This window comes from Pomacea canaliculata, linkage group LG1, assembly GCF_003073045.1.
Source record: "Pomacea canaliculata isolate SZHN2017 linkage group LG1, ASM307304v1, whole genome shotgun sequence".
In the NCBI taxonomy this organism is placed as follows: Eukaryota; Metazoa; Mollusca; class Gastropoda; order Architaenioglossa; family Ampullariidae; genus Pomacea; species Pomacea canaliculata.
The window spans coordinates 8,058,327-8,078,545 of NC_037590.1; the positions used below are offsets into that span (position 1 = coordinate 8,058,327).

Here is a 20,219-nt window from a genome sequence, read left to right on the forward strand (position 1 = left end):
AAGGATGAAAGCAATACATCAAAAAGTGCCGATGGCTGTTGTTCTTATCATGGTGACGTTTCTAGTCGGTGGTGTACATAGCCAGGTTGTCAGCTTCTTTGATGGCTCTGTGACAACAAAAGAAGGAGCGCAATTTACTGTCTATGTTCAACTGACTGGTGATATTTCTAAATCCATGAGGGTCATTGCTGAGGTAAAATGTTAATAACTATTTCAGGTGTGTGTGTGTGTGTGAGAGAGTGTAATTTGTGATGTAGGAAAGAAATGTATCTTTGTATTGAGTTATCCTGAAGGTAACCATATTTTATTGAACGAAAGCATGTGACTGCTCAAAATTAATGTTTTCACTTTGAATAAACTAGGTTATTACTCAACAAAATATTGCTGGTGTGATATTGTGGCATTTATCTTTGTTTGCTAAATATCTTGTCCCATTGGAAGGCATTTTTAAGGTCCTCCATTTCAAAGCATATGTCTTCCATCAGTATATCTAGAGATCATCAGAAGTGAGTCTTTTAGCAAGAATTCTGGGAAACATCAGTACAAATGTGTCTTCTACATGTGTTTGTCATGTTTGGGCTGAGTATTGATTAAAAAGGGCCTTTATAAAGTCTGCACAGACCCTTCCGAATAATATTTACACCATAAGAGCCTCCTGCAAGACATCCATCATCAAATTCACATCAGATTTAGACGAACCACTTGCACTGTTTCTTTCTCTTGGTGCATCTTGCCAAAACATCACAAAACAAACTCTGAACTTCAGAGTAACCCAAAATGTCCATATGCATATCTCATATAAAGTTCTTTGCAAGCCTAAAAGTGCCTTATAAAAATTTGATGAAGGAATGATGCTTTGACAGATTATTTTGTGTTTTAGATACAAAGCGATCTGGATGATGACTTCATTGGTGACACTCAAGTGGCAACCTTCACACCAACTTCAAAGATTACAGCTGTAACTTTCACAGTACGAGATGACGATAAGCCAGAAGACAAAGAAACATTTTATCTTCGTCTCTTCCTCATTGATTTCAGCATCTTACTTGGTGACCCCAATGTCCTGACTGTCACCATAGAGGCTAGCGATGATGCCTATGGTGTTTTTGGTTTTTTGGATGTGAGTGTAACCATCAGTATTCTGTTTAAACCATTATACCTATTTAAAATGGATATTGCAACAGAACAAACTCTACTTGTTTATGTATAAAAATGAATATAGATTGATCAATTTTTTTCCTTGCAGTCTTCACCAGTGATTGTGAAGGAGGCATTGTACACCTCCATTGTCAACATCAAAATTGGTCGTTCCATATCCTATTTTGGAACTATTGGTGTCACCTTTATTGTAAGTGCTTTTTTTCTGTCTTATCTGTAATCTTGACAATTTTCAGCAGAATTTATTAATGCAGTCTAAATGGGCATAAAAATATAGGCTAAGCTTTCTTGTGTGAATAATTAGTTGTTTAAAATATATATTAATTTAGCATAAAGCAAATAATAATAGCAAAATTTTTAAGATTAGAAAAGTTTGTTAAGTCTAATTATCGTGTTCATCAATCAGTTATAATACTTTATTCAAAATATGTATTCATGAGATCAGTTAGAAAAAAGAGACAGGTGTAAACACAGAGTTATTTTCAGTTTACATTTTGTGTGTGCGTGTGTGTGCATACATGCTTGCTTAACTATATATTATGTCTGTAATCATGAAAATTCCAGTCAGGACTCAAGAACTGTTGTGATGCTTCTTTCTAGGTGAATACAACAGGCAATGGCAGCAGTAACTTTGACATTATGCCTGTTTTGGGATCGGTAACATTTTTACCACAGGAAAGGGAGGCCACCTTGCAGCTGCAGATTCTTCCTGATGCTGTAATTATATTATGAGCCTTCACCCTACCTCCCTGTTGTCCTCTATCATCATCATCATCAATCATCATCATCATCATCCCTTAACTGGTGCCATACCAGCAACCAGCTGTGCTTGTCTGATAGCACTGGTCATTGGAGAATCCTGGACACAGCAGCTAAGGCTTGCCATTAAGGCTTCCTTGGCATCAGCTTCCCTCCAAGGTACACTAAAGAACAGACTTAATCAGAGTGTCATGACAGGTCACAGAGCCAAATTAGACCAGCTTGTGCCACATCGCTGTAGCCAAGTGGTGATGTAATGCTATGCAAATCTGTTGGTTTTGTTTTAAAAGATTTGGAAGTTTCCTTAGGCACTGGTCTAAAATGTCTGGATTCTTCTTTCTGGTGTATCAGCAAGCCATAGCACAGAATGGGAACAATAAGGGAGTCAGTACTTGGTAGCAAAGCTGTCATCTTTAGAAAGGTTGGATCCCAAATACTTGACGCTGGTCACCTCTGTTAGTGTAAACCATGATTTAGTTCTTGTCAGTGCTGGTCTCCATTACACTGGCACTATCCTCTCCATGCATCTGTTTTTAAAGTCTTGTAATTTGCTGTTGTTGCTTACCATCAGATCATTGTCATCTGCAAAGCACAGGTTACATTTTGGACTTTTACAAGTACAATAGGATGTCGGGCTAATTCCAGCGTCTTCTGTGAAGAGCTGTTCAGTGGTGATCTTGAAGTGATTTTGAATTACTCTGGGAGGCAGATTAGGCTGACGACTTTGTAGTTTTGGTACTGCTTACAATCATTGTTTACATTTGAAAAAGGTTATGACCAGTGATTGCATCCACTCTTTGAGCTTCTTGTTCCTATTTGCCCCCAGTGGAGCATAGGGCCGCAACTTGACTTGCAGTTTCTGTAGTGTTTTATTTTTTACAGGGTGGGGTTGCTAGCCCCACGCCCAACCCTCCTCCTTCATCCGGGCTTGGGACCGGCAGGTTACCCGAGTGGTTTCCAGGCGGAGTTACTCTTTGAGCACTTAGAGCCTTTGTGTTTCACACTATCCCAGCCAAAGCAGCTGTAGGCATGTCTGCAGTCTTGCAAAGCTGTCGTGGTATGAGTCTTCAGTAGTTGGTTAGCTTTTGGCTGTTACATTGTTCTCCTCCCACTTCTGTGCTGCATCCTTGTTTAACTGCCCTCATCCCCTTCCTAATTTTGCTACACTCAAATTATTAAATTACATAAGGATATTTAATCACTGCCTTTACTGATACATTTACATTCATGTTAAGAGAATCATGTGGAATATGTGAGAAATAAGCAGCAGACGTGCTTATAAAGTGTGAACTTAATTTTTTGTATGTTTCTCACTTTCTTCCCTTCTAAGTAAATCATGGGAGGCTTGAAATCATGCAATGAAAAGAATATGGTTGTGTGTATTATTTTATTCTATTAAGAGGCAGCACACGTGCATTTTATATAAAGATGTGACATTCATCTTCTTTTGAATAAAGTTCAGATGTTCACCAGCAGAAAAGAAGATTTAAATCATGTTTCTCTTTCATGTAACAGGAACCAGAGAACGATGAGTCTTTCTTTGTTCAGTTGACATATGCGACTTATGATGCTAGGATAAACAACTCTGCGCTTGAATTGATTATTTCTGCAAATGATGCACCTGTGAGATTTTCACAGGTGAGTACAAATTAGAATTTGTTTATAGTAAACTTGAAGTTATTAGTTATGCCTTCTCCTATTTAAGCTTACTGAAAGAAACAAGAAAAATAAGGTGCTCTTATATACACATGCTTGTTTTTGAAGGTTAAATGATTAAATAATGTATTTATAGAGAATGATATATATTTCATAAATATGAATTTTGTTTCTTTACTGCTCTTTAGTCATTTGAATAAGATATAGCCACCATTGCAACAGAAGAATGACAAATCATAAAGAGAAGGCAAAGCAAGATTTATAAACATAGGGAAAAGAGTTATTTAAATATGTTCTGTATATTTACTGAAGGTTATTGCTGTTTGAATGTGTTCTAAGGCGACATACATATTTGAGGAAGGTCCAGGAACCAAGTCAGTGAGCATCAGTGTGCTAAGAGGTCTTAACTCAGATGGCACCACCATTGGACCAACAAATGGACAGGTGGTTGTCACGTACAGATTTGAGTCAGGTACTGCCCTTCTTGGCAATGATGTTTCTACCGCAGATGGACAGTTGGATTTTAAAGCAGGAGAAACAGTGAAGTCCATTGCCATTGTCATCAATGATGACAACACCCCAGAAGCTGATGAAAGTTTTAGAGTAATATTATCACTAGTGAATGGAGACGCTGTCTTGAGTGCTCCCTACCTAGCAAATATAGTTATTAGTGCCAACGATTATCCTGGTGGTGTCATAACATTTCAGGCATCCAATACAAGCCAAGGTCAGGCAGCAACTGTTCTAGTCAATGAAGACATGTACAGTAAAGCTAACTTTACTGTGCTTCGTAATGAGGGAACATTTGGAGAAGTCTCTGTCTCGTGGAAAGTCATTCGATCCAATAACAAACCAGAATCTGTAGAGCAGGATGTTGGACCCACATCAGGGGAGTTGGTGTTTCGTAACGGAATAAATCAGCAGGTGATTCAGCTTGTTGTAGTGCAAGATGTTCTCCCAGAGCCTGCTGAGCAGTTTGAAATAGAGTTATCAAGAAATGACAGAACAAAGGATGCAGTGGTGCAGGGCATAACAACTACCAAGTTTATTATTGAAGACAGTGATAACGTCTATGGTATGGTGGAGTTTGGGCCAGATACAAATCACAGGATTATATCAGTGAGTCACCATACTTATTTTACCAGACTGCAGATTATGTTGACTATTTTTGCACTTTTTTCCTTGAAACCTTACAATTATCCATCATATTATTTAACTATGATGACTTTTCACATTTATTTGGTTTTCAAAATATTGTTAGTTGTCTGTTGAAGTATTTGTCATCAGCTTAGAAAGAAATGCGGGACTAGAATCACAAAGTAATACATGGTACAACAATGGGAATCTCTTAAGTTTTAACTTCAATATTAACTGATTGATTGATTTCTTTCTTTATTTTATAGAAGTATAGCATGATACAACACACACATGGAATAATATTGACATTTTAAAATTTAGACACCACTGCCTAGGAAGTTGAGGTTGTCTTTGACAAGAAGTGGTGGCCGGTTAGAAGACCTGCAGGTGAACATCTCAGTATCCTATGTCGATAATGGGATTCAAGCATTACCAGGTACATCAAATGTAAAATGTTCCTTATAAGCAGCAGTAAAAACTATTTCATAGCTGACTGTAACAAGACTAATTTGGGAGGAAAAAAAATTAAAAGTTTTGGACTTTTAAAACACTGAGTCCAAGATTTTTTTTGTGTAACATTATTTCACTTGGATCTACAGGTAGCCATTAAAGATTACTTATTGACTGTAGTGTTAGAATTGTTATATCTTTTTATAAAATTATTAGTGTAGTTTACATCAATCTTTTTCTTCAGATTTTGGCTATTCTTGAGTTTTGTTTTGTTATTCTGAGTTATGAAGTTTATGTGTGAGCAGGAAACATATTTTCCAAGTGGAAAATAACAGCAACTTTGCCAGCTGGTCAGGACCCAACTCTAGTTGATGTCAACATCCTCCCTTCTGCATTTCTTACTACTAACGGGCAGTTCATTGCTCAGTTGACTGATGTTTGGCTCTCTAAAAGTATGTTGATAATGTACTTTTCTTGCAGTTATCTTTTAACTTTTTGAAACTTTGCTGTACACGTGCACTTTAAGTTACTCTGTGTAAAAAACAAAAGTCCATTTATTGGGCAAAATGTTATGTGAAGATCAAAGAAAATGTGTGTGAATGCATGTGTCTTTATAGCACACATTTGCCCACAATGTCTATAGTTATAGTTTTAAAGTGTTTTCGATTCATGGAAAAGAGTGACATTGTGATCTGGATTTTTTTCCAGTATTGACTGGTTTTACTGTTTCAGTACCAGAATATGGGGCATACAACAGTCCTACTCGTGGCATAAGACAACAAGTCATAATATCTGTGACAGAGTTAGAAGCCAATGGGGAGTCTGGCTTCAACAATACTGCTAGTATTGTTGTCAAAGAACCAGCTTCTGGTACATTAGAGGTGAATTTCAATATAATTCACATCTTAATTACTCCTCCATGTAACGTTTAGCTATACAAGAATTAAATGGAGTTGTCAGAAAGTAGCAGGTCAGGATACCAGTAAGTTACGGTATCAAATTCAGTCTGCAGGAGCTGTATGAAGTATGAGTGCATCTGTTTAGATTCCTTTGCTGATTGCTCGTGAGGGAAAGAGTGGAACAGCAACAATTCGCTGGTCATTATCTGGAGTGGGTGCTTCCATTACATCAGTGAATGCATTGGATGTAAGGCCTCTGAATGGCACCATTGACATTTTGTCAGGTATGTACCTTAACCATAAAGATGTTACAATGAAAAGATTTAGAGACAATTTATATACATTGTGAGAGATATGCCAGTTTTCTGACTTGCTGAATTAGTTTTACTGGCATTTATCATGTGCTTTTCAAAGCATGTTACAAGCATTTTATCCACACAGGTTTTATATATATTTAAGCTTTTTATTTCGATTTCAGATTCTGTTGGCGCTGTTCTTGTCATCACTATACTTGCTGATGATGTTCCTGAAGTTGATGAGACTTTTGTGGTAAGACTGGAAAGTATTGAACCTTCTGATTCACAACAATTGCGACCAGGCTCTAGAGAGGTGTACATTACAATTCTCGCTAATGGAAATCCAGGAGGTGTTTTTCAGTTTGCATCATTCATGTCCTCTAGCTATGTCATTGAGGTAGGTATTCTGGCTTTCCTGCTGGCATGTATAATTTTTTATAATTATATATATCTTGCAAAGTACTAGTTCTTTACTGACATATATTTCTTGAGTCAATTCTGATTTTAATAAATGGTGCATAACGCATTGTAATAGATATCAATACATATACAGTATTCTGGTTTAAATGAGTAAGAAAACTTATTTCTAAATACATATTTTGCAGCTTATTTTTGGCAATCTCTGACAGAAATGGAATGGTCAATTACAGACATGTACAATTAGACAACAATATCAACAGGTTGTCAGACATTTGATGTACATGACATATTTTTATCAGGAAGGTACTCAGCCAGTTGAAGTGGTTGTTCAAAGGACAGGTGGGGATCTTACAAAAGAAGAGGTGCAGTTTGACATTCGGCCAAATGGAACTGTTGAGTTCTTTGGAACACCAAGTGTTTTGATCTTTGAACCTGGCAGACGTTCAGCCAGCACTACGATCTTAGCAAAGAGTGATGGCGTACCAGAGGTACACAAGTTTCGCATTCAATTATCAGGAAATGTGAACTTCATATGTGTGCTTAAATAAAATTCAAGAAAATTTTAAATGTAAATACAATGTGAGACAAGATTTGATCAGATGTAAGTTTTACTGTCTCCTCCATAGCTAGAGAGTAATTATCTAAAGTTAAACTTTTTCACACACAAAGATGCAGGTTATGTTCATTTTTAATAGTATTTGAATGTTTTGAGTCTGAATCTGTCAAGTTTTGCTTTGTAGCTGAATGAAACTTTCACCTTGGTACTGATGGCAATGGGAAATGCAACTCTTGGAGAGCGGACATCTATCAGTCTTACTGTTCTTGAGAATGACTTTCCTTATGGTCGTATCCAGTTTTTGTCAGATCCTACCATGGTCTTTACTGGTAATGTTCCTTCTTGGATTGATATATAAATTTTAGATTTGTATAAAAGAAAGATTTTGTGAACTAGCTATATATCCATAAACCAGGTTAAGTAGTGTGTGTGCGCGTGCCCGCATGCAGACCTGCTCTTATAGCCATCAAACTTGTAAACTCTTGTTTCACAGATGCATGTGTGTTTTTATACATCTAGCTGTATCTATTTAGTGTTCATTGGTGTAAGTGTTGTGTGCAGGCAAGTGTGCTTATTTCCATTGAAATATTTCGATAAAAAAGATGGTTCTTTTTTTTTATGAACGATTATAGGTGTAATAGCCTCATTTCTTTATTATGGTTTAACAGGTGTACATTTCTGCACTATTTCCTTTATATATATATATTTTTTGCCTCAAAAAGATCTACTAGATTCTGATATTCTTTCTGCTGCTAGGTGAGACGATTGTAGGGCAGCAAGCTGTAAATATATCACTGAGCATTGAGAGGGCTGGAGGGACCTTTGGGGAAGTGACAGTACCCTGGGAGCTTCGACCTTCTTCAACAAATGATTTAAAACCCACTTCAGGCACTATTGTCTTCAAGCCTGGGGAACATTCCTACCGTCTTTGGCTGCAGGTTATTGATGACAATGTAAGTAATCAATTTCAAAATAGCACTTTGAATGCTGTAGGAACTCTTTTTTCCTTTGCCCATGTACATAATTTATGTGCTGTGTGCATTGTACATCACTTTGACTAAGAATTTTTTGCTGATTTGTGCAGCAGACAGTTGCAAAAACATTCTCTTGTTCTACTAGTTCTCCATCTTAATTGAGTTACTGCCTTTTCTCCCAGATACTTTCATGGAATTTGTGTTAAGAGCTGGTTCATTAAGCATTCAAAGTATAAGTTGAGGAAGCCATGCCCTTTGTCATCAAACTCATGTTTTTGGTATGAGAAGATGTTCAGAATTGCTGTGCTTTGATCTTTATGGCTAGCACATGTACTGTGTTACAGTTTGTCCAGTTACAGCAGTTTTAGAAGTAATGTCACTCATTATACCCATTTCATAATCACTGAAAATATCATAATTGACATATTTCAAAATACTGAGACAAAAATTTATTTAGCAGACTAGTGAGTTTTAGTAAAATAAATTCATTGTGTGACAGATACCCGAACCAGATGAAACTTTTGTGGTTCAACTTGGCAGCCTGACTGGTGGTGCTGCGCAGGGCATTCCAGTGTCAGCAACTATTGTTATCTTAGAGAATGACATGCCTGTCACCTTCACAGGTGTGTGGTTGTATGAGTTTTTGAGGGCATCTATTAAAATTATTTTTTACAATGTTTTAAAGCATAGAAGTCTGCAGTTTGATTCTGTTTTTCTTTAAACCTGATTGGTACATTCTAGCATCTTACTGGCTTCTTTGTATTTCAAAGACAAGTTTTATACATGTGGTGAAATAATATTTCTATTTCACAAATGTTTTATACAAGTAATAACATACTTAAAACATTTATTACTCAGAGTCAGTAGTGTATGCTGAAGAACCCAGTGCAGTACAATTGACTGTTCAGCGATCTGGAAAACTGGATACATCGGTCAACATCTTGTATCGCACTCTTGATGGTTCAGCTTCTTCATTGGATAAAGATTATCAAGAAATTCAGCAGCAAACACTGGAGTTAAAAGCAGGGGAGGCAAACAAGACAATATCTGTGACAGTGCTGGATGACACATTACCTGAGGGAAATGAGACATTCATTGTTGAGCTTTTAGTGTTTTAGGTTTGTACAGTTTTTATGAATTTTCATTTTTTTAATTCTGTCAAAGTTTTAATAACTTCTTTTCCAGTAAAGCATAGACCTCAACCAGTATTTGAGAACCTATTTGAGTCCTTGAGCCATTTCCCTCTATGAATTTAGAATATCAGACTTACCTGACCAGAATGAAGAGAAACATAAAGAAAATTGGCTCATTGTTTTGTCATCATTAAGTTAATTGGTCTTTTGAGCTGCAAACAACTGACATTATACAATGTCTGCCTTTCTCTTGTTTTCACACACAACACCCAAGAGCTATTCAAATGTCAACATACATCAGTTTTAAGCTTGTCATGTAACAGTAGATGCCTGCAATACTATACTATCCTGTCACACCAACTCTGTCACACTGGTGATGTATGTAGTCTTTTGTTTTAATTCAGTACAAGAAAAAAGCAGATATAGTCTTGTTATTTAGGCATCTATTTCAGCCATGTGCTATTTTTGTTCCTCAATCAGGAGATTTTCTTCTGACAAATAGCTCCCGTGCAACAGTGGTCATCTTGGCAAATGATGATGCTTATGGCGTCTTTAGTTTCTCACAACCTGTCAGCAACAGGGTAGAAGAAGGAAGCACCATCTTCTTTAGGTATGTTTAGATAAAATTCTAGTGTACTTGTAGAGCAGACAAGTAAACCCACTCTTGTTGCTTCAAGATTTTCTGATTAGTTTTTAGTGATTCTTAAATAGTGAGGGCCTTTATAAAATTTATTGCAACCCAATAAGCACCCCAGGCAAAACTATGCTGAAGGTAATCTAGAATTACACTAATACTATTGCTGAAAAACTGTTAGCATAAAATCAGCTGGCTTCAGATCAGGCACAGTTGAACAGATCTTCAACTTTTGTTGTTGCATCCTGATAGAAGACAAATAGTCTAAATGCATATGGAATGGAGACCAGCTTTGATGAGAGCAAAGTTAAGGTGAGCAGTAACAACAAAACAGAGATATACATGAATAGATCATTGGTTGAGGATGTAAACAGCTTTAAGTACTTAGGAGCTGCACTCTCCAAAGATGGTAGCTCCACAGCTGACATTTACATCAGGATCATGACAACAACAGCACTGGTTACTGTAGGGCAGACCTGCTCAGTTCCTGTCAAGTGACCTAGTGGCAAGCCTTGTCAATTGCTGCATCTGTTCATTTGTTCCCCTCAACAATCAGAACCAGCAGATCAACATAGCCATTAATCAACTAATATTACTAATATATTCAAAAGGTGAATGAATAAGACCATCACATACTTTTCTAAGATGAGCTGTTTATAATTTTAAGTTTTGGAAATCATATTAAGTTAAATCAAGTTAACAATTTATGGAAGATAATATAGCTTTTAAGCCTTTGCTTTATTCCCGAAGTAAATTAGTTTCACTGCTGAATTGTTGCTTCATTTCCCTATTCTTGTATTTCTGAGAAATTTCAGATAGAATCTTCTTTGGATCAAGAAATGTATGTGTAGAATAAGACAGATCATTCTCTTTTCAGCGTTGTTCGCGCTCAAGGGTCGTTTTGGTGTGGTTGAAGTATTTTGGGAGTTACAGTCCCTGCAGAACACATCTCTTGTGGCAGGCTCAGATTTTGAAGTGACACGAGGTAGTGTTGTCTTTCAAGAACAAGAAAGTCGTGTGCCCCTTGGCATTTCACCTCGTGTTGACCTGGAACCTGAAGAACAGGAGACCTTTAAAATAGTGCTGACAGGTGTTAAAGGTGAGAAACTGAAGTAATTTAGTAATTATGTGAAAAACAGAAGAAACATGGAATATTTTATAAATCAATGCCTGTAGATGTTATGAGTTAGAAGTGTTATGATAGAGTTTATAAAATAAAATACATGTTGTAGTTGCCATTTTCACTGTTCAATTTCTGATGAGATGCAAATTCTGTTTGTCTTTTTTTGTAATATTTTTACACAAATCAACATGAAAATACAGACCATCCACAGTAGGGTTAAGACATTCAAATCATTAAAAAGCAGTATCTGGGAAAGATTCGGGGCTAGGGAATTTTTTATTTGCCCATCAAATACCTGACACATGCTAAGGAGGCATCCATGCACTGTAGTGTAAAGGCTAAGCAGGCATCAGTACTCTAATACACATACTGAAACAAGCATACTGAAAGAAGCAGGCTTTTACTGTTGTACTTGCGCTGTGTGCAGTATTGACAGGGTTAACTAGCAGGCAGCTGGCTCGGTTGGCTGAAAGCAATTTACAAACAGAAGTAGTTGTGCCAGCCAACGATGACCCTAATGGCCTTTTTGCCTTCCTAACATCATCACGGGATCTGAGTGTGGCTGAGGATTTCTACCCAGGCAATGAAACTAACACTGAAACCACCTTCAGTGTTGAAAGGCGACAGGGCACAGACGGATCTGTGGAGGTATTAAGAGAGTTTTTTTTTCCTGCTTTGTGTTGTGGTGACAGGATGATCTTTTGAGGTTTTGCTTTTGTTATATTAACTATATCAGTCATACAAGTTGGATAAAGCCATGTGATTCTTTTCTGCAGGTAATGTGGCAGATCTTTTCAGTGCCATTTGGAATCAACTTGCCAGCAGTGTATGATCTTCTGTTTACCGGTCAAAGATCCTCAACAGTGTTGCTTGCCCCCAACAAACAAAGGGAAGGCACTGGCACTATTGTCTTGCAGTTTTCTGGCACAGCAGGTGATCAGTAGTCTTTGTGGATACAATGTATCATACATATACAATAGTGTACAATACATGTGCAATGTATAATGCAAGTACAACATGAAGTACATGTACAATGATGTACAGTAACCTGCAATGTACAGTACATGTATAACATACAGTACATGTACAATGTATAGTACAGGTACAATGTACATGATATTCCTGCTTACATTTGCACTGTAGCATCCTAGACATTTTATCTCACAAGCCTAGCCCGTAGGCAAGGGATGTTATCTCTTTATCTTTCTTATAATAAAGTTCAAAAATATACATATATAAATAAAAAAGTGGTGATGATTCTATCCCAGTGGATGAATTCTGTTGGTCATACAGTCATGCAAATATAATTGTAATGTTGGTGTCCTTGCAGTTTTAGTCTTTGCATTGTACATGAGCTGAACATTTGGCTTTCTATATGAAAGATGGTTTGTGTTTGAAATCTTTATTTTCAAATGGTTGTTTTAGGGAGTTATGTCACTGTACCATCTACATCTGAGCCTACAGCTGAAATATTGCGACAGGGTTTCACCATCAGTGCCTGGATCCAGCCTTTTAATCATTCACAAGGATATATCCTAGCCCGCAGCAGTGCTGATGGTACCACTTTGTATTACAGCTTGCTACTTGTTGCCACTGCTACATCTACCACGCTGGAAATGACCACCACTTCAGCATCCTCTTTAGTCAGTAATTTATACCTTTTATGCATTGATACACATTTTTGCATAAAGTTTAATGGTGTAGGAATTGTTTTGTTTCCTGTGTATGATATTATAATCTACAGCTTGGAGGTTAAATGTTCAGGCACAACGCAGAATAATTTTGAAATATGACATTAAGAAATAGTATTCACTTTTATTTTTCAGTATTAAAACAATTTGTACATTTATTAGAAACTACATTTTGACTGGTAGTGAAATATGATGCTCATAGGGAAGTGAAGCTAAGTTTTTATTCTGTCTTCTTTAGTTAAGGGATGTAAGCCAAGCTGTCAGTAACACAGTGGTTTTAGACAGCCGCTGGCATCATGTTCTGGTTGCTGTTGGCAACAGCTCTTTGCAGTTCTACTTGGATGGCAACTTGGTTCGTACAAGGTGTGTTTTTAGTCATTTTAAATTATAAATGTTAAATAGATTCATGCCAAAGATATGCTGTTTAATCATGTTCATGAAAGGGGCTGTAAAGGCAAAATAAAACTGCTTAGAATCTCGTAAAGAGTAGGATTAGTTTGAATCTCGTCCATTTTCATGTCTATTCATGTGGAAAAAGTTGAATGTTTTATAGGATGTTGTTTTTAATAAGAGAAATTACATGGGACTCTTTCGTTTGCTTTTACAAAGTCTCGTCCTCTGATGATGTCAACTCATGCAATGAGATAAGAGTGGTCACTGGATGTCTTCCTTAACATTCTAGAGCATTTCAACAAATGCAGCACTTTTTTAATATTAAACTTGATGTTGATATATTTGATTGTGATATTCGGATAGAGAAAGATGTTTGATGCAGACAGATGACACCTGATTGCAGTTCACTGGCTGGTGGTATTCCACAGATAGGACCAGGTGTGTTACTGGTTGGTGCTCGAGCACCTGGCGCTGATTTGTTCTGGGGATACATGCAGGATGTTACCATTTGGAGCAAGACCTTTGACTCCAGGTGTGTAGTTGAGATGTTCAATCTGATCTAAATGTTTTACCTGATTATCCCAGATAATCAGATTAGTTAGCATTTATATATTTTACATTTATGACAATATTGTTAGCACAACACAGCTTTGCATATTATTTTTGTAAACTATAAAATCTAGTAAAAGTTTATATATTCATTTACAGATATTTTACTGGCATCTGTATTAGTGTGCTGATGTCTGTATTAATGTATTTGAAGATAGACAATGATGACAGCAGTTCACTTAAGTATGTTTAGTTGAAAAAAGACAACACATTTAGTATTTTTTTTTTAGCAAGAAAGATGAAGTTGCAGAATGACTGAGAGGCTTATGTTGACCTGTGGAACTTATGACACATTTGTTGCCCGTAGGAGCTGTTGATGTGTGCTATTGCTCTCTTTTGTTTTACTTTGACAGTGATGTGGCTAACGTGTATCGCATTCCACCTCTGAGTGATGTGACACCTGTGTCAGGTGTGCTGACATATGCTGAGGGTGCACGTATGAATACATTCAAAGTGCGTTCCAAGGATGATATAGAGGAAGAGGGGAATGAAGTATTTTCTGTTGTTTTGGTGGCAGCTACAGGAGGAGCATCTTTGTCTTTTATGGACTCACACACGTCTCTCACAGGTAATGTTAGTTTTATGACAGTGGGACAAAGTGATGATTACAAATGAAATAAAAATTACCCTCACTGGGGACATTAATAGATGCAAGTGTTGTTAAAAGTATGAGGGAGAATAAAAAAAAAATTAAAGGCCATTTTTAAATTATGCAAAAACTGAAACTAGTGAAATGTAACATACATACTTTTTCTGTTTGGTAGTTCAAAGATACTCATTGTACAGTGTTTGGTCTTTAGTTGAGTGGCATCCATGAGGGTAGAAAAAGGATTGCCTCCATTGCAGGATTGTACCATCAAAGAACAACATGCTATTGCTATGAAGTGGTGTTCCCCTGGCTGCAGAGGCAGACAAAAATCACACTTCTAAGCAGTTTTGAGTGACAGTGATATTTGGATTGGATGGTATTGACTTGTAACTTTTTGTTTTCAGACTTACAGTCTTTTTTGTGTATCTTTCTTTCAGTTTTGAAGAGTGATAATGCTAATGGATTGTTTGGACTGCAACAACCATGTAGTCCAGCACGTGTTGAAAATGAAGGTGAATTTGTAACATGTAATGTAACACGTCAAAAAGGTAATATTGGCACAGTGACTGTTACGTGGCTCCTACTGCAGTTGACATCTAATGGGTCAAGGACAGCTGCTGATGACTTTGTGAACTTTACTGGCTCCTTGGTTTTTGCTCCTGGTGAACGTTTTAAGGTTTGTGTAACTTTTAGGTATCTGCACTAGGAAAGTATGGAGTGAAGTATGTGATACCAGGAATGTTGGGAAATTTGTTGATAGATGTTTGCATGTAAACTACCCATAGGTTTGAACAGAAAAAATAATAAATGGGACATAATACCAGAACCATCCAATTTATTAATCTTGATTATTTCTCAAATTTTGACTAATATATTTGGCAGAAAATACAAAAATATATTTATGTTCGTTTGGTGAAATAGGGCAAAGCAGATTTGTGGAACTGGAGAATTTAACAGCTGTTGGAAAGTAAAGAAGCTGCCTGATTACATTTAAGAATAAAGGATTTATAGAAAGATGAAATTTCAATATGAAAGAAAAATATGGGTGGGTGCATAATGTGAGGTAAGTTAAAAGGATAGTAAAGAGAGAGGGAAAAGATGTTTTTAACTCTGCATTAATTTTGTGCAACTCTCTGTATGTGTTCAGTCTTTCTACACTCAAGTTAAAGATGACACCATACCAGAACTGGATGAGCAGTTCCAAATATCTCTTGTTTCTGCCACTTCTGATGATGGTTTGATTGGCTCCACCAACACAAGTGGTGCCAGCATAGACCCAGTCACACAGAAATCATTGGTCACTGTGGCTCAGAATGATTTTCCTTATGGACTTCTTCAGTTTTCTAGTACAGTTGGTCAGCCATCCACACCTAGCAGTGGGGGTCTTTTTGAACCTGCTAATAAAATTCCTGTCGTGAGTTGCTATAAGTTTCTGTAACATGTCGAGTAGAAATAATGAAACATGAGGTTTATACCCTTCTGCTGTTTTACAATGAAATACAGGGAGCAGAAGATTTGTGGCTGTGAATGACAGGCTAATTACTACAGGTAGGAACTGAGCCTAATGCCACTGAAAGTGGTTAGATGCCAGCTGAAGCTTACAAACCAAATGAAGATTTCCTGAAAAACGAAAGCAAGGAGAATCATTTAAAGTTTACAATTATTGTCTTCTTAAATATTTTTGTAGGTATAAGAGTTTTATATGGTATGCTAATTCATTAATTACAGTAGTTATGTACTTTACTTTTGCTAGTTTCTCTTTTCTTTACAAAGCAACAGTTAAATGCAGCTCAGCAGGAGCTATATGTTTCAGATATTTGTTGGAGAGGATGCAGGAACTGTGCCTCTAGTTGTGGAAAGAGCTCAGGGTGTCTTAGGCTCTATATCAGCAGAATGGCGGACACTTGACAGAACAGCTGTCAGTGAAGGAAAGAGCCCGCCTGACTACGTGGTCTGTAATCACTTTATCTTTGGTTGTTAAGTAGAAATCTAAGATAAAGAATACATTTTTTGAATATTCATTGCAATGTATTGTTTGTTGATGGAATGCGCTTAAGAATTACTCGGGCAGTCAAATGATGGCACACTCCAGGCTTGCATTTCACTGGCATCCAGTATGTTTTATTTGACTGTCCCTTATACAATTTCAAGAGATTTAGTTTCATAAACACATGGACAAGTATTTAAGAGGGTATGTATTGAAAGCAAAAAAAGTAATTGAAAATAGGGAGCTGCTTTATTTGTCCATGCAAATAGATATTTTTTTTAATATATTACTCTGAGTTATTTATTTAACTATCTTACTGTCAGACATTGTGCTAACAGTTATTTTATTGTTCTGTTTCTGTTTTTAAGCTGAGTGTAAGTACCTCCTGTTTTGGTTTATGCAAAATAAATTGGAACACAGTTTGATCTCTCTTGAGATTTTGACGAAATTGTTTTTCTTTATTTTCGATATTTTTGTTGCTGGCTTTATTTAAAAAATATTATTGTAGTGGGTGTAATGTTATTATCATGGCCGGTGTGTTTGCTGTAAGTACCAAAAAAATTTGCTTCAATGCTATATTTTAATCATTTAGCTTTTGCTGTCCTTTAAAAGCTTTCATTAGATTTTAATATTCATTTTTCAAGATGAGAGTAAGGAGGCGCCTCATTTTTCATGGCTATGGAGATTTGCATCTTTATTATTTGCTTTTTGCAGCTCATTTATAAAACACACACACTCTACATGATGTCAATAACCAACAGTGAGAAATATAGACACAAACTCTTCATGATGTCAACAATCCAATAACCATATTGATCATATGAGTGGTGGTGTTAAGAATTTATGTAGTGTTCATGAGGCTGGCAGTGCAGCTAATTAACTGCTTCATTTGCAGAATAAAGCTTTTGGATTTACTTTCTCTTCTAATTGTTTTAGGAGATTTTTATTTTTCTTAACAAAGGTTGCTTTTGTTTTAGTTATGACCTGTTTACATGGAGTAGCATTAGATCCAAGATAATGTTTCTGATTATTAGAAACTTTCTGTTGTGAATACCATGTGCTATTGATTTGTTGTTTAAAATTAGAAGTTGTGTGATTAAGGATCTTACAAAATAAATGACAGATAAATAGTTTTGATGCATATGAGAAAATTTTAACTCTTAAAGAGCTTTTATTGTTTGAAGATTAGAATGCAAACTCTTTGAGTAATTTCTTTGGCATCATAAAATAAATAGAATTTTCAGGAAAGAGTAAATTATTTTTTGCACTGTTGTGACACTGTTTGTGATAGGGTGCTGTTGGTCGAGTTGTCTTTGTCAGTGGACAGAATTATGCTTTTGTTAACATCACTGTGTTGGACAATACTATACCAGAGGCAGCAAAAACATTTGAGGTAGGAAGCATTTTGTTATGATTTCCCTTGACATGTAATATATACACCATAAAGAAGTTACTTTTTCATGTCAAAGACTAGTATTTCTTTCATTTTGCAACTTAATTTGATATTGGCTAGATGCATGTTAATAATTAACATGCGCGTTAAACACCAGACACTGTTGACGTTTGATGAAAACTGTATTGGTTTAACATAACACAATATGACTGACTCACCAGCCCAAAGCACAAAAGGGTACAGACTTAAGAAAAGACCCCAGATGTCCCCCCACATGATAAGTGTAATCACTACAACATGCTTGTCTAGATGTGTCATTGGAACACTGGTTAGGCGTCATCTTATGCATCAGTAGATCATATCTGTTAATGAAACAGCCATGTGCCCCTTTCAGGTTGAACTCATCAATCCAACTGGTGGCGCTGCTCTGGGAGTGGCTAAGTCTGTCATGGTCACTATCAATGCCTCAGATAATGCATTTGGCACATACCAGTTTGCTGATGAGTCGTTGGTCACTATGGCACAGGAGGCTGGAGATGTTGGGTACACGCTTGCGGTTCTCAGGGTAATCTGTAGTATGCATATTGTGTGTATCATTTGTTGTCAGTACCTAGATATTGTCTGAATCTCAGAAAGAGGCTTCTAGGGAATGAACCAGGTCTGTTTGTGTTGAAAGGCTTTGAGGATTTAGGTGTCTCCCTTCATTGGCCCTCTGGATTTGGGTAAGGAAGGATTACACAACTATGTGATTTAACTTCTGCTTGCAAGGAGTAATCCTAGCAGGTGGTGAAAAACTGAATAAGCTATCTCCATTGCTGACTCTGGCTCCTAAGTTCACAGGTGATAACTTGGTAGAATGAATTGTGAATTTCACAAGAACCATTTCAAATAAAGGGATTAGTGGTGATTTTTGTTTCTTTAGTCATAGGGGACTGGATCTCTACTCTCAAGCATAGGAAACTCGTGCTAACTTTTCAGATTTTTTATTCTTAATAAAATATAACTATCTAGCATCCTAAAAAATAAGAAACTTTTCTTTGAGATCTGAGATTGTCACAGAGGAACAGTTTCTTCTTTCTTGATATATCCTGCAACAGCAATTGTCTGCAGGTTTTACGATTGGGTGGCACCATTGGAACTGACACAGTAACATGGCAAGCCTCAGAAGATGAAGATGATGGCACAGACTTGGTCGATAAAACTGGAAGTGTAACATTTGCAGCAGGACAGACCTCTGCTAACCTTGAGATCAAAGTACGCGGCGACACTCAGCCTGAGATGGATGAGATTATCATAATCAGGTTGATACAGGCGGCCCAGGTTAGTGTTGAGTAGCTGTGTCTTCTTCGAAATCTTTGTTATAGTATAGGAGTGTTGAAGATAAATGCTACCTGACACTGCATGAATGGTGCTGTTATTCTTACTGTGATAATCTAGCAAGGTTTTATGTCAAAAAGCCTATTATGATAGCTATGAAAAAATGATTTAACAGGTATTTTAAAGGAGCTAACATTTCATTACACTGCTCTAAACATAAATGGTTTGTAGTATGGGATTTATGACTGGAACATTTGTTACAGTTAAACAGCCGTTGAAAGACTGATGTTATTATGTAGCTTTGATGAGGTTTTACCTCTAAATATTTTGAAGTGTTCACGCTCTGTGTTTGTAATTTTGCAGGGAGTTTTAGGGGATAGCTTAAGACGATCAGCTACTGTCACAATTGAGGCTAACGATGACCCATATGGTTATTTTGTCATCATTGACTCACAAAGGCCTGTCAGAATAGATGAAAGTGCAGGTTGTAAGTATCTTAAGTTTGTTCTTGAGCTTTAAACTAGATTGTCATCAAAATGAATAAATGTTAAACTTAGCTTTCTTCTTTATTTCATCTTTCATATGTTCTGTATGAATGCATTCATTTGTGTTCAGCCCAGAGCATTACAGTACGGAGGCTGTATGGGAAATTTGGGTCTGTGAGCGTTGGGTACCAGACCATGTCTCCACTAGAAACATACAGCTATTTGCCAGGCCCAGTCGTCCGTGCTGACTATCAGGACTTCACAGCAGTGTCTGGCAACATCACCTTTGCGCAAGGCCAGGAGTATGGCTTTTTCAGCATTCCCATTCTGGATGACACTGTCCCAGAGCAAGATGAGAGTGTGTTTGTTCGACTGACAACTGTTGTTTTAGTTCAGGCAGCCCAGTTAAGAACAGGTAAGGTACATGCTTGCATGTTTTTAACTTGTGTGTGTGTGTCCATGTGCATGCATTTGTGTTTATGAATACAAGTCTAAATTTTTGCATATCCATGGATCATCTGACAACGAAAAATCTCACAATTTTAACTTTAATTTTAACT

General features: G+C 36.8%; 1 protein-coding gene across 1 annotated transcript in view; it reads left to right on the forward strand.

The window, feature by feature from the left end:
* LOC112553739 (G-protein coupled receptor 98-like) overlaps positions 1 to 20,219 on the forward strand; it is a 66,852-nt gene that overhangs the window by 3,539 nt on the left and 43,094 nt on the right. The window contains 34 exon segments of the mRNA XM_025221157.1: positions 4 to 193; positions 881 to 1,120; positions 1,247 to 1,348; positions 1,759 to 1,875; positions 3,433 to 3,555; positions 3,913 to 4,692; positions 5,032 to 5,146; positions 5,466 to 5,612; positions 5,893 to 6,041; positions 6,205 to 6,343; positions 6,538 to 6,752; positions 7,075 to 7,263; positions 7,516 to 7,660; positions 8,088 to 8,284; positions 8,805 to 8,928; positions 9,164 to 9,412; positions 9,907 to 10,048; positions 10,363 to 10,481; positions 10,950 to 11,171; positions 11,623 to 11,843; positions 11,972 to 12,128; positions 12,621 to 12,838; positions 13,125 to 13,249; positions 13,683 to 13,811; positions 14,242 to 14,456; positions 14,915 to 15,153; positions 15,625 to 15,891; positions 16,291 to 16,428; positions 16,833 to 16,838; positions 17,756 to 17,857; positions 18,252 to 18,422; positions 18,968 to 19,177; positions 19,538 to 19,661; positions 19,790 to 20,074. Coding sequence (XP_025076942.1) covers positions 5 to 193; positions 881 to 1,120; positions 1,247 to 1,348; positions 1,759 to 1,875; positions 3,433 to 3,555; positions 3,913 to 4,692; positions 5,032 to 5,146; positions 5,466 to 5,612; positions 5,893 to 6,041; positions 6,205 to 6,343; positions 6,538 to 6,752; positions 7,075 to 7,263; positions 7,516 to 7,660; positions 8,088 to 8,284; positions 8,805 to 8,928; positions 9,164 to 9,412; positions 9,907 to 10,048; positions 10,363 to 10,481; positions 10,950 to 11,171; positions 11,623 to 11,843; positions 11,972 to 12,128; positions 12,621 to 12,838; positions 13,125 to 13,249; positions 13,683 to 13,811; positions 14,242 to 14,456; positions 14,915 to 15,153; positions 15,625 to 15,891; positions 16,291 to 16,428; positions 16,833 to 16,838; positions 17,756 to 17,857; positions 18,252 to 18,422; positions 18,968 to 19,177; positions 19,538 to 19,661; positions 19,790 to 20,074 — 6,310 coding nt within the window. The 5' untranslated portion in view covers position 4.